The sequence below is a fragment of the Nematolebias whitei genome, chromosome 8 (genome assembly GCF_014905685.2).
Source record: "Nematolebias whitei isolate Nwh7 chromosome 8, NemWhi1, whole genome shotgun sequence".
Taxonomy (NCBI): domain Eukaryota; kingdom Metazoa; phylum Chordata; class Actinopteri; order Cyprinodontiformes; family Rivulidae; genus Nematolebias; species Nematolebias whitei.
Window position 1 is genome coordinate 17,822,263 of NC_056505.1, and position 14,845 is coordinate 17,837,107.

The window sequence follows — 14,845 nt, forward strand, 5'->3', positions numbered from 1 at the left end:
ACTCTTGTAAATCACTGCCTTACTTTTTGACTTACTGTCTTTACCTCTCTTCCACGAGCCTTTTCAGTACACTTATCCTTAAAGTAATTTGCATACACTCAACAGCATCTGTATCATATAACTGTATGTGTATATAAATAAATATGTGTATACCAATATGACCAGTAAGTGACCAATACACACAAATATTTGTTCAAAGCATGTAATGAGTAGTTTAACTGATTAATGGTTAATTAACTGATTAATCAACAATTTCACTGCAGTTTCAGAACAGAAGTTCCAGTTGTGTTGCCTGCATATTTCAGCAGATGAAAGCAAGAACAGTAATAAGACAGAAGTGTTCAATGCACCTAGGAGGAGGATGCCGCAAGAGATTCACTCAGTTGTACGTGCTACCCAAGCCTGGCTTCGTTCCACTTGGCATGTCCAGGTGCCCTTTGCCTGGCTCCAAGCCTGTGTCGAGTGGCTTCAAGCAGAGGCTGGAGGAGCAGATCATCTGGCCCAGCAGCAGATCAGTCAACAGGTTAATACAATGCGTTTTTAGCTCAAGTAATCATGCTATTTGTCTACCAATTGTTTTATACCAACCCCCCCACCTTCACTGGAGCTACAGAAAATTCTAATGTTGTTGAGTTCTGCATGAATATGCAGCATACTGAAAACTAAACCTTTGTTCAAACAACAAAAGTTCAAGAATATGCTTATTTCTTTCCCTGCATTTGTGAATAAATCGCACAGTAGTAGGTAATGATCAGCAAATATGTGAACGTGAAAAAAGGAAGCACCCCTCCTGGGCTTAAAAATCCAGGTTTCTATTGCAACATGTGCAAAGCAGAGAACATGTTTAGTGTAAACAGCATGAATTCATCATGCCCAGCATCAGCTGGACCAGCTGGTGGCGGCGTCATGTGGGGTATGTTTTCTTCCACTGACGCATTTTTCATACGCCACACTGAAATATTGCTACTAAACAGCTGTGTCCTTCCATGACCAAAGTTTAGTTTTCCCCAAACAGATATTTGAGGGTATTGCTTCATGATTTTAGGGGACGTATCATCTTATGTTTCTAGGACGGCCGTGTTATTATTTTATTCAAGTATCCCACGTCGTGCCCAGATCTGTCCAATTAGACTAGAGCGTTTTTTCAAAATGACGTAGATAAGTGTATTAAATATGATTATTAAGAGATGAATAATGGGGGACTTGATGAGACAACTGAAAGTCAGTGTGCCTCAAACTCCCTGTGCCGATTCTTTTTTCTTTGGACTAATTAATACTTCTCTGCATCATGGGTTTTGTTTTAGTGTTTATTTTAACTACTGTTGACAAGTTGTGGTGTTATAGATAGTGATTCACGTCACACTAAAGATCACGTCATTTAATTTACATTATGGAGTTTAAATGACAGAACTTCCTACGGCCTTGAAAGTCACAGACCTTTATGTTTGGTATAAAATTTTAGGTTCTGGATCAGTGGCTTCTCACGGATCTGAGAGATCTGGACTACCCAGTTCTTCCTGAAGGGCTTGCTCAGGCCCAGAAGACAATACTCAGTGGTACCTTTTGTGTCCAGGTAAAATGGTTAATTTTATTTTATATTCACGTTCTCATTTTTTAAAACATATTTCCATCAGATATTAAAGGTAGCAATAATAAAAAAAAAACTGTAATATGCATGAAATATGTGGCAAACTGCACAAAAAATAAATCACATTTTTAAGTATGCTCAGTATTACTGGTATTTATAAGTCTTGGTACAAATTGTATGCATTCTTTAATGCAAATATAAATTACTGCACATAGAATATTTTGCTTTATGCAGAAGAAATGACTGTAAATTAAATTTAAACCAAAACCAAAGGTCTTTGTTTTAGGTTGACTCATTGTTGGACATCAGTCAGCCTGCAAATGGACAGCTGCAGAAGTGGAGGGGCACAGACTGCAGCAATGACGAGGTTTCTGCTGTCACACAGACGACTCAGAGGCCCTGGGAGGCCAGATCTGCACGTATGCTGCTACTGCAGGTCAGAATTTCATTTTCATAGGTTTATCCATTTTGGTGTCACTGGAAACAAGGGCTATAGATTCTTAGGTGTTTCCCCAGGAACAACAGCTAAATGCAGCGTAATAAATTAGATACGTTTAGAGAAGAGGCTTGTGAAGTTTTGCAGCTAAACAATAAAACCTAACCCTGTGTAGTTTTGAGAAACTTTTAGTGTATGGATGTTTTCTCAGCTAAATGCAGCAATTTATTTTTAGAGTCTAACAAAGTTAAGTCAGGTCCTCAAATCTAACTTTGTTAGATTTTTCTACCTGGATAATTGAGCATGCATCAGGTTATTTTTACAGTGTTTTAAAATGATAAATGTTCAGAATTTCATTGCTTTTTTTTTCATCTTTTTTTTTAAATCTTTGTTTCTGTATTACAGATAACAGATGGGGTTCAGAGTTTGGAGGCCATGGAGTATCAATCCATCCCTGCGCTCAGTGCAACACTCAGGTTAAGACTGAGCTTTTTTTCCCATTTTAAAAGCATCTAGGCTTCTGTTCTTTTTTTCCCAAAATAAGTGGATTTTGTATCGCTTGGGAATTTTCTAATGAAGTGTTTGATTTTCCTAGACCTGGTGCAAAGCTGCAGCTGCAAGGACAGATGGTTTGCAGACTTGGTGTGCTGCTGTTGGGTCCAGTGAATGTCAAGATTCTAGGTGGTGAGGTGGAAGACTTGGTCGAAAGAAATAATCAGGTGAACTATTGTTTTTTTTATTTTTCAGCATGTACTGAGGGACAATTTTAATCCAGCTCTATTTTTTGGTACTTTACTTACAAGAAGCCAGACTTCCATGTAATCTCTTACATGAATAATATTGAATAAGAAGCAATGTTGTCTACAAAATAGTTCATTGGTTGGTTTCTATACTTGAACAGGGCAGGATTCTCTGTCGGACCCTGGGTCTTCCTGAAGAGGAGGCCCGAACGCCACAACAAGGTACTTTATGTTCACAGGAGTTTTTAAGTTTTTTCAAGTAAATTAATTGCTGTACAAGTCGCATATTATCTGAAATATGTGGTTTTTAAATATAGTAATTAACTACAACAGAGTGAGTGATTGGATTTTTTAATGATTATTTTAAACATTTGTAATAATAAAAAATAATTTATTTTGATGCTATTTTCCATTTAAGGCAACCAGGAATTGGAGAACCTGGAGGTAGGTGACGAAGAGCTGATGGCCAGTCTGGAGGATCTAGGCGAGGTCGAAATGCTTCAGGTTGGACCGACTCGGGACAGCGGCTATGAGAGCCTGCAGGAGCCCTCAACTCAGGCTTCGAGAAGCTTATTTGGTAGCAACATTGTCTCGTTCAGGTCAGTGCTTAGAAAAATACTGTCCTCATTTTGAGTTTGTCCCAACAATATGGTGTGTGTGTGTGTGTGTGTGTGTGTGTGTGTGTGAGAGTGTGTGTGTGTGTATATAATATATAGATACTGTAACTGTATGCTTGTGCAATAATTCTAAGTCCTGTATTATTTTCTTTGAAAGATCTTTAATCAATTTTTATGCACATTTGGTGACACAACTTTTGCCTTGAACATGCACCAATGTATAGCGAGCAGTGCGGTATTAGATAAATGAATGTTTATCAGCTTCATCATTATAGGGTTAACCTAAATTTTCATCTTATTTGACATTCCTTAGTGACATTGAGCCCATTGATCCTGCTGGTTTTGTCTTTCAGAAGTGAAGCTTCCACCTCCTCACACAGAAGTGGTTTGACTCAAAGTAACAGAGTTGGTTCAGTCGAAGTTCATCCCAGTGGTGGCAGACAACAAGACTCTAAACCTGTTGAGTTTATCCATTCTGATCCAGTTCATCAAAACAGACAAGAGGACAACCTGTTAGGGGACGAATTTACCGATGGAGACTTTGATGATCTTCCCCTGGATGAGTTAGACAGCATTATTTTACAGGAAAGTATTAGCACACACTCTGATAGCAAAGATACAACAAGAAATTCCAGCTTTACGAAAGAAACAATAAAACCTCAGACTGCTCAGTTTGAACCACGTTCTTTAAGCTATTCAAGGACATTCAAAGGATCTGGCCACTCCAGATCAACCACAGAAAAAACTGACCCTCAAGGCCCCATCAGCGAAGCATCTGGCCTGTCAAAATCAGCAACGTCAAAGCCTTTTCTTTCCTCAACAGCTTCTGAGCCATCCCATAAATTACAGTTTGTTAGTAATGAGGAGAATGATTTTGTGGATGAGAGCATGGACCTCTATTTTCAGGAGGTTGAGGACAGTGCAGCACTGCCTGGGAGGATTGGAGGAACAAGTCTGTTCCCTCCTAAAGAACAATCTAACAGTACAGACGTCTCTCGTTTGGTCAGCAAATTAACTAAAACCAACACACCTCAAAGAAAAACTGACGATGTAATGAGCGCAGAGCATAGCGGAGTATCTTCACAGAGCGACAGCAACACCCTGGCAGTCACTCTGACCTCTGCACCCTTTACGTACTTGCGCTTGCTAGAAGAGCTGATGGTTAAACCCCAACCCCACACCATTGAAATTCAGGTCAAGGCTTTCATTGTGACTCTCCTGGGGAAACTGAGCAGCAGTAATGGCGTTTGGAGTGTCTGCGCTACAATATCTGATGGAACTGGTTACCTGGATGTGGAGTTATCCAACGAGGTTTTGACTCGCCTGCTGGGGTTCTCTGTTTCAGAGAAGGCGGCTCTGAAGCGCGACTCAGCCCGCAGAGGTGAGCTGGACTCTGGGATGAGGAGGTGTCAGGAAGAGTTGGTGGACATGTGCTGCATCATGACGATTTTTGTGAAGCCAGATAAACGGGGAGCTGTAGTGGCTAAGGCTGAACCTGTCAGTGAGAGAGTGTTCCAGGAGCTGGAGCAGAGGGTGAAAGATGGGAGGAAATGAACCCAAATTGGAAAATTACCTGTAATGGAAAAGTATTTTTACCCTTAAGCAGAAATAAAAACATGCCAATAAAAATGTGATCATAATTGATGATCAATCTGTCTTTCTGTTTCAGTTTTAGAGAGCAGAAGGTGTGAACTGGAGGTCTGATGGTTTTGTGTTGCAATGCATCCCATCTTCTACATGCCATTCTGCTTTTTGGCATTACTGTAAAGGAATTAATTAATGTGTTGTGCTCTTAGAGGGTTGAAATCCACTGCATCAGTAGCAATTTACACAGAAGCAAATATGTAGCTAAATATTAATATAAAATAAATATCCATTTCAAACATATTCAGTCAACCCAGAGTTAGAAAACATTCTTTGCAACATTGGACACTACAGAGTTGAGTAGAGAGGATGGGATGGGGTCTTCATATTCAGATTGTAGTAATGAATTGCCAGTTTTTGCATCTGTTCAGCACAACCATTCCTTTTTACCGGACAGTGATTGAAAGGCAGCATGTGTCTTTAATAAACTTCACCAGAGGAGAATTAAACGAAAGGAAGATAAATGAGACGCCGCAATCTTTGATTTAATTTTTATTTTTTTTTTATGAAACTCATGTTTTGGTTCTAAATTTATTCGTTTGTGTGTTGTTTTTTTAAATTGAAATAAAAATTCTCAGGTTTTTATTTTATCTTGTTTATCGCTGTTTTTTTTCCCAGCTGAGGTTGTCGTAATCTATCGGCAACACAAGAAAATGTGTGTAACTTTTTGTCAGAACCCCACTTCTAATAATCTGGACTAATTAGTACAAATCCTGTTAATTCAGCTGATGGGATCCTATATCTTTATACAAAACATTTTAAAATAAAGTCCCCTTTAGACAAGCCACAGCATTTCATGGATGTAGGGTCTCACTCTGAGCTTTGTAAAGCTCAATCAATGCGCCGCTTGTTAAAAGATTCTGGTCGCTATGGTTACTTATATTAACAAATGTTAAAAAAAAGTGCCTGGTTGTATCATCCAGGCAGCATTCAAACAAGCATGTAAAATAAAAATAAAAACATTAAGGAAGTCTAAATATTTCATAAATGACAGTAACATTATGCAGCTAGTGTGCTGCAGAGGCGACTGTTGCACAGATAATAGTCACTGAGATTGTCCGCACGGTCGCTAATATATGATCTTTTAGCTCTGCAGGGTGGCGGAAATTTCCTTTCAAGACAAAATATCTCATCCTTGCATATTTTTTTTTCTCCCATTATCCAGTATATTTGTTGCTTACACTGCAGTGAATTGGTGTAATGATGAGCAGAACTCTGCCTACTGAAGGTCATACGCATCTAGGCTGCATACAGTACGGTTGTATTTGAGTGTTTACATTTCTCTTTCTGCTCCGCGTTAGTTACCTTATAGCACAGTGTGTGCTTCCATTCAGGTAACCGCTCTCAGCTCGTTAGGAACTAATCAAGTTGAACGTCTAAATTAGGACCCTGCCATGCATGTTGATAAGCTGTTATGCGCTAATGAAGCAGAATATGGTGAATGGGCTGGACAAGTACTGTGAAGGCTGAAACCCATAGGGAGATACAAGTGGAATAAATATTGGGTGATAGAGTAAATATAATGAATTGGGGGGGAGGTATTTCTGTCCTCTCAATACAAAATATTATCCCACACTTTCAGATTACTTTAAAATTAGGGGAGGAAATGGTTTTGTTGCGCTGCAGTAAAAAATATTTGACAAAATACATGTTACTTTATTTACATTCTGTTCATTTAGTGTTAACATGCTGTCAGGTTGCAGGGTAAACTAAAATAAAAAGACTACTAGCAATGTTTTTCTTGTATGGACCAACAACTGGAGAAAAGAATAAAATTCTCCTGTCACTTTGCAAAATTTGAATTTATGTTTAGCAACCATTTGTTTCTCTGAACTTTTATTTTGTATGTATCTGTTAATATAAATTATATTGACTGTAACAAAAATTCAATTGTCTTTTGAAAACGGTAATTTTTTTATAGTTATAATTTTTTAAAAATAAGCTTTTTATGTTTTCTGTATAGACCTTTGTTAGTCCAGAGTTTTCAGAAGCTGAGAAAAACATGGTTAGAAATGTATTTTCACAATTTTTTTCTCAAGATAAATTTAAATATTTATTGTTTATTTCATCTTAGAAAAGCTTAACTATTACAAAATTACAGGTAAACCGACAGGGTACTTCAGAAATCAGGACGTCATGCTGGCAACTGACTCGAGATGAAAATATTTTTGTTTTTGTAGTCAACAAAACTTAATATAAAAGTTCAGATGAACAGCATTTCCTTTTCTAAAAAAAACCTTTCATTAGTTGAAACACAACCAACCACTTTAAAATATATCATTCTAACAATACTGAAATAAGTGTTTTTGTTACAAGTAAAATCCAAAAATCTGATGTGATGATCAGACAGTGCATATATAGAATTTGCAAATTATCCACCAAAAACACATTACATGTAAACATCTATTAATATATTCTTTAAAAGATTGCATAGAAACATGTTTTTTTTTTTTTTTTTTAAGTGTCCCAAGATCTATTTTTGTTTTATAGGAGGGAAATGTGTCAGGAGACAGAGGGAGAAGAGGAAAGTCAAAAATTTAGGACTGAGGGTTGCAACTCTAAATGTGAGAACAATGATAGACAAAGGTAGAGAGCTGGCTGGTATGATGCTGAGAAGGAAGGTAGATGTTTTATGTGTTCAACCGTTCAAGTGAAAGGGCAGCAAGGCTCACAGCATTGGGGCAGGGTTTAAACTGTTTTACCATGGTGTGGATAGAAAAAGAAATGGTGTGTGTGTGTGGGGGGGTGGGGGTGGGGGGTCCTGAAGGAGGAGTTGACAAAGAATGTAGTAGAGGTGAAAAGAGTGTCAGACAGGATGATGTGCCTGAAGGTAGAAGTAGAAGGTCTAACGCTAAATGTTGTCAGTGGTTATGCTCCCCACGTTGGATGTGACATTGAGGAGAAAGATAAATTTTGGAAGGATCTGGATGAAGTGATAGAGTACTCCCAGGGTGGAGAGTGTGGTGACCGGAGCAGACCTGAATGGACATGTTGGTGAAGGAAACAGAGGAGATGAGGACATGATGGGTAGTTTTGGTATTAAGGAAAGAAACCAGGAAGGAGAGATGGTGGGTTTTGCCAAGAGAATGGAAATGGCTGTAGTCAATACTAATTTCCAAAAGAGGGAGGAACATAAAGTGACCTGTAAGAGTGGAGGAGGAAGTACGCAGGTCGACTACACTCTGTGTAGAAGAGAAAACCTAAGGGGAATTGGGGACTGTAAGATTGTGGAAGGGGAGAGCGTGGCCAGACAACATTGGATGGCTGTGTGTAGAATTTTTGTGTAGAATTATTTAATTTCCCTCTGGGATTAATAAAGTATTTTTGAATTGAATTGAATTGAATTGAATTGAATGACTGTTGTGAAGAAGAGAGAAAAATAATAAAATTAGAAAAGAAAACCAAATGGGGGAAGCTGAACAAGGAAGAATGTTGTAATAAATTCAGAGAGGAGCTGTTGCAGGCTCTGGGTGGTAAGAAAAAGCTTCCAGATGACTGGGCTACTACAGCAACAGTAATTAGAAAGACAGGTAAGAAGATACTTGGTGTGTCATCTGGACAGAAAAAAGATGACAAGGAAACCTGGTGGTGGAATAGTGAAGTGCAGGAAGATATTCAAAGAAAGAGGTTAGTCAAGAAGAAATGAAAGAGAGGATTAAAGAGGTTAGACAGGAATACTGTGTAAGTACATGCAGCGTAGAGCAAAGGGAGGTAGCTAAGGCAAAGCAGAAAACGTATGATGAGTTTTATGGGAGGCTGGACACTAAAAAGGGCAAGAAGGACTTGCACTGATTGGCGAAACAGGGATCAGGCTGGAAAGGATGTGCAGCAGGTTAGGCTTGTTAAAGTATGGTAATGTTCTAACAAGTGAGGAGAGTGTGATTGGAAGGTGGAAGGATTACTTTGAGGAGCTAATGAATGAAGAGAATGAAAGAGAAAGATGAGTTGAGGTCATTGAAACTGTGGACCAGGAAGTGGGAAAGATAAATGAGAGTGAAGTTTTGAAAGCTCTGAAAAGAATGAAGAAAAGCAAAGGTCAAAGGAAAACTTTACAAGCCAGTGGTGAGACCAGCTATGTTATATAGAGACAGTGGCATTGACAAAAGACAGGAGAAAGAACTGGAAGTAGCATAAATGATGATATCAAGGTTGTCTTTAAGAGTGACAAGAATGGATAAGATTAGGAATGATCAGAGGTACAGCACAGATTGAACAACTGGGAGATAAAGTTAGAGAGACTGAGATGGTTTGGACATGTCCAGAGGAGGGACAGTGGGTATATTGGTAGAAGGATGTTAAAATGCACCTGCCAGGAAAAAGACCAAGAGGAAGGCCAAAAAGGAGATATATTTCTCTGTCTCTGGTCACCTCAGTTATGGTTGTGACTATGCAGCAAGTGAACTAACAGGGATGCGCAGACCTGACATACAAAAAAATACCCATCCATGATTTCACATTTTTAAAGTGAATGTATTGTACAGAGGATCAGTTCTCACCTATGAATCAAACAACCTATGCTCAAATCCCATCCCAGTCATGTGAAGCATTGAATAAGTTGGAGAAATGATGTGCTTGAAATAAAATTCTACATTTTAAAATATTAACATTATTAATCATATTAGTATTTTGTCTTCCACCAGTTTTGAACAACCCTGATTACTTCATCCTATTGTATCCATTTAAATTTCTAATTGTTCATGGCCGTCAGGAGATGATGCTAAGACTTTCTTGTGCAACTTCTGTATGGAGGAACATTGGTTGCAAATGCTTTTAGGCTAAAATTTAAGCTGTTTGAATACTTTGGCCGAGGCATGCTCATAAGCATCAGGCATTGGCATCATGCATTTCAGTGCACACTTGTTAATTTTTTATTTTTTGCAAAATATATATTTTTTCTAATTTTATTTTCCCTATTACATTCAGTTACATTCAGTAATGAAAAATCCATTTACACAGCTGAACATCTCTTTTAGGCTTTCATCAAAATGAGCAAATGGTTTCTCATCATGGCAGAAGCATACCATTTTTATGACTGTGTATGAGTGTGTGTGTGCACGCTTTCTTTATTTTATTAAAGAATGAGAAATTATAAAGAACATTAGGACTAGAATATTAGGACATTTTTACTTTGTTCATGGATGGACAGATAAATGAGTATACATATTTTTTGGCTTGAACAGAAATCAAACCAAATGCAATTTTGTGTAATACCCCAATTATTTTTTTTTTTTGGTTTTTGTTCATGAAATTATTTTTTAAAATATTTTTTAAACACATATATAATGTATGGATTTACCAGTTAATATGAAACACATCTTATCTTGATAGTGAAGGTTAAACATGATTCTTTTGAAGTGGAGTTCTGCAGAAACATTATGCTTTTTTTTTTTTTTTACCTTAAAACACATTTGTTCTCATTGGCTTTTATGTCATCACGAGAGTTCCTTCCTAGTGTGAAAATCCTTTAGAAAACTTTGTTGTCCACTTGAGCTGAGGAAGTTTCACATTACAAATGTTTATAGATTTAATTTTTCTAAAAACAGAAAATGAAAATGACAATATTTGCCAATATACTGATGGTCAGAAGGAACTTGACACTAGACTGTTTTAACCAGTTTTCATGTGTTATGTTTCGTGAATTATGAAAATATAAAATACTATGTGGACTGGAGAGAATGCATTCAATAACTCTTTAAGAACAATTTTTTTGTAGTTAGATTCAATTTAATTTGCCGTATAGAGTGCCAAGTCACAACAAAAGTCGTCTCAGGGATGATGAACAGAAACATTCATATATAAAAATAATAATTTAACATTATTTATCTGAGGAGTAGACTGCTTTGAATTTAACTCCATCATAGAACTCTCATTTTGAGCAAGCATGACGGCAACAGTGGAAAGGAAAATCTCCCCCATGAGGAAGAAACCTTTACTAGAAATAGGCTCAGCTTTGACCGGCTGGGTTTGATAGGAACAGAAACACAATGGCAGTTTGAGAATCACATGTTAAGATAGAAATATTATCAATTGAAATCTATTTAATTTTAACAATTCATTTTAAGAAAATGAGGTCAATTTGTCCTCAGTAGTTATAAACTACAGAGATGCTGTAAAGCCATTTTTATTATTCACATGCTTTCAGTTTAAAGGTTCAGTTGTTATGGAGACACTGCTGGAGACTATTTTAAACCAAAGTTAATATGAAAGCATGTCTAATGTTTGAATATTGTTGTTAGAGATGTAGACTGCACTGATACCTACATTATTGTTGCTGAATACAAAACATCAGACATGATTTATTTTAACATTTGGCCAATGCCAAGTTATTTAAAATGAGTTAGTTATAAGGTTTAAAGCTGCCTTTGGTTGGGACTGACTGACACTGTGGATAGTTTATTTCAAATAGAGAATTTATTTCACCCAGCAGCTGTACGAGCCGCTCATCCAAGGCTCAGGGGCCTCGCTGAGGGGCCCAGGGTGGGGGAATTAAGGGTGGAGACAGGTGTGGGTACTCGACCTTTCCTAATTTTTATTATTTTTTTGTCTGTCCAGGGATTTGAACTTGCATCCTCCTGATCACATGCTCACTTTCGCTACCATCTGCATCACCACACCTCCATTATTTAATAGAGTAAATAATTATTTCACACCAAGAAGGTTTCAGGTTTGGTTCCTGGCTGTGGCATTTCTGAGTGGAGTTTACATTTTCTCATTGTGCAACCGTGCTTCTCATGGTATTTTGGTTATAGTCTAATAACTCACACACCAGGTTAAGTGTTCCCTCAGGTGCAACATTCAAATGTGTAAAAAAAAGAAAGTAGCCTATTTTTTGCTGTATAAGTTGCACCTTTTTGCATAAATTTGCAAATCATGCGACGTATACACTGAAGATACGTTCCCCTCCCCCATATTTATAACCCAATTTTGGGCTAAGATCTGATAATTTCATTAATTCTGAGATGGAAAATATTGAACACTACCATTTTCAGCCGCTAGAGGGCCCTCAAGTAAAATGGCAAGTCAAGTGTCTCATTAATAGGTAAAAGTGGCTATTAATGAGACACATGGCTTGCCATACCAAGCCTCCTATGTCTCGCTCCGGAACTTCTGGAGCAAACATCAAATCAGCTGCATTTCACCACGCTGCCCAGATGAAATGCAGCTGATTTGACCATTAAAGTGCATTTACTAAGGAAAAGTTAAACTGAGACACACCTTTGCTATAATTTAGAGCAAACAAGTAATTGTTTTTAAGTGTTGATTTTGTTAAATTCTTGTTAAAGTCCTCCCGTGCACGCTCCCGCGGCCACCATTTGGCAGCCAATTGATTTTTGGCACAACACTGGTCCACATTTCCGGGTGGTCAGCGGTGACGCATAACAAACGCAACGTGTCAGTGGTGATGCAGCGAAGCGACTTATTTATGTCCCCCCCCCCCCCCCCCACACACACACACACACTTTATTAGGCATATTTGGACTGATGCGACTTACAGTATATGGTAGTGCGACGTTTACGGCGGAAAGTAAGGTAAGTTATTGAAGCTGATAGAGAATTTGTTTTAAGGAGTTCATGCTTGTGATTTTTATTGGTCCTAAACCTAAAACTTTAGCTTTAAACAGCTTTAGCTCAATTTTAAAAAGCAAAATATTTAAAAAATAAATAAAATAAAATAAAATTTTCACAGTTCATACGTAGAAAAATGAAATAAGGTCGAAATGATAAAAAAAAAAAAAAAGATGTCATCTTGTGCTAAACGTGAAAACAATTAAATCAGCGTTCCACCTCTTAGTGATGACTCAGGTAAATGATTGTTAACTGGACTTAATGGGATAATCCATTAACAAGGTAGCTTTGAAAAAGTAAAGACAAACGATTGACAGGCCCACAATACAGCTACCTCCTCTCCCCACGTCCTGCTCTCCTACCACCAAGTCATTACTACCATTTGAATATGAACAGGATGTACTTGAGATGCAGGGCTTAAAAGAAAAGAAAGAGAGGTACCATATAAAGAGATGAATAGATGATTTTGCTATGACAAGGAGGAAAATTATTCGCTCCCCCTCTACTTGTCCTTTCTTTCTTCAGAAAGGAGGCAGCCTGTCAAGCTGGCCATTAGGAGGGTAATTTGACAAGCTGCGCAGAGTGCTTTTGCTGTGCCCTTACACCTCTTGAACTTCACGAAGCCTTGTTCTGTAGCCTTAGTTCATATTAAGAAAATACACAGCTGGAAAAGACCGCTGCGGATGACAGATGACAGTCGGTGGATCGGGTCCTGTGTTCTGTTCAGGTCGGCATGGCTCTCTGATCACAATCAGAGGGGTGAGTGAGTCAGTCAGCTGGAAGGGGTTGATTGCTGTCATCGAAACACACGATTTACTGAGACAAGGCATTACCGCTGTTGATTTGTTTTCTGCTGCTATAGCTAAAGTTTAAGGTGAATGCTTTGCATACATATCTCATAATGATGCTAATTTGTGTGAATGTGTATTGGCAGAGTAAATGGCTTTAATTCATGAGGCAGGATATGAAACAAAAGGTCAACACAAGGAAACCACCGGGGCAAGATGGAAATAAGGGGAAATGAGTTGCATCAAAAGAGATCTAAAGGTGAGACAAAAAAGGAAAATGTGTGATACTTAACAAGGAACTCCAGTAGAGAAAAATCAATATGGTCATTTTTGTCTGAGGAGATATTGTGATGAATTTTATTCACATTTTAGAAAGAAAAAATGCCAGAGGAATGAAGGCAGAAGAGAGATTTTTTTAAAGCATGTATAATTTTTTATTTTTTAAAGGGAAGTTTATTTCGTCCCATTAATGAGCACAAAGATTTATCCATGATTAATTTTCAAGTAAACAAACAAACAAAAGAAAAGAGTCCTGCACTGGCTTCAACTATTACTGATCCCTTCATAGGTTTGTTTACAGAGCCCTCGTAGTGACTTTTGTGTTAATCTATTTTCAGGTTATGATTTTTTAAAATTTTTATTTTATTTATTGTAGGCTACTCTACTAATCCCCAATGGGAAAATTAATTCTCTGCATTTTTCCCATTGCACATGTGAGCACACATGTGAAGCAGTGGGCTGCCATCCAAGGTGCCTGGGGAGCAGCTTGGAGGGTTAAGGGCCTTGCTCATCGGCCCAGAGTGGGACAAATGAGAGTGGAGGCAGGTGTGGGTGTTTCACCTTGATGAAACCAAAGGCAATTTTTCACAACAGTGAACAATACATTTTGTTCTGAATTTGCCAGATTAAAGAATACAAAAAGTAGTTGAACTAATAAAACAATCCTAAAAAAAAGGCTATTTTTGGAAACTAAAGCTACGATTTTGATGTTTTTATACCAAACTACAATGCTTGTTTTTGGTATACTTAGCATCCTCTTTCTTCTAAACATTAGTTTTCAACAAAACAACATTTAAAAAACCGCGAACCACTTTGGCTATGGCTGCCTCAGAGGAGTCGACAGGGGAGAGGGCTGGCCCCAGAAACCATTTTATCACCAGCAAATTGGTTGGTCCACTATGTGAGTGTGCTGCTTGTGGGATTGAGTTTGTTGTGGCTCCTCGGACTGATGAAGTCCTTTGGATGAAGGACAAAACTCCTCAACAGAAAAAAGGAACCGTCCAGATGACCTGACTGAACTTTGTTGGATTAAAACAAGGATACATTTTTTTTTGAAGTGGGAGAGGTATGTATGGGTTTCTCTGGACATGCTGTCTCTGCAATCCAACTTCAAATAAGCAGTAGGCGATGTGTTTTAAAAATTGTTAAACACATTGCCACATTAGCATAGAGTAGAGGAAGTGATT

The 14,845-nt window shown here is 37.9% G+C and overlaps 1 protein-coding gene across 1 annotated transcript; it reads left to right on the forward strand.

Annotated features, from left to right (window-relative positions):
• The first annotated feature begins 354 nt into the window (after positions 1-354).
• rmi1 (RMI1, RecQ mediated genome instability 1, homolog (S. cerevisiae)) lies at positions 355-4,949 on the forward strand. Its single transcript, XM_037681009.1, has 8 exons — positions 355-523; positions 1,463-1,573; positions 1,875-2,024; positions 2,430-2,500; positions 2,620-2,743; positions 2,926-2,986; positions 3,183-3,363; positions 3,735-4,949. Exons 1-8 carry the CDS (start codon positions 362-364, stop codon positions 4,933-4,935), a joined length of 2,061 nt encoding a protein of 686 aa, XP_037536937.1. The 5' UTR covers positions 355-361; the 3' UTR covers positions 4,936-4,949.
• Positions 4,950-14,845: the final 9,896 nt, after the last annotated feature.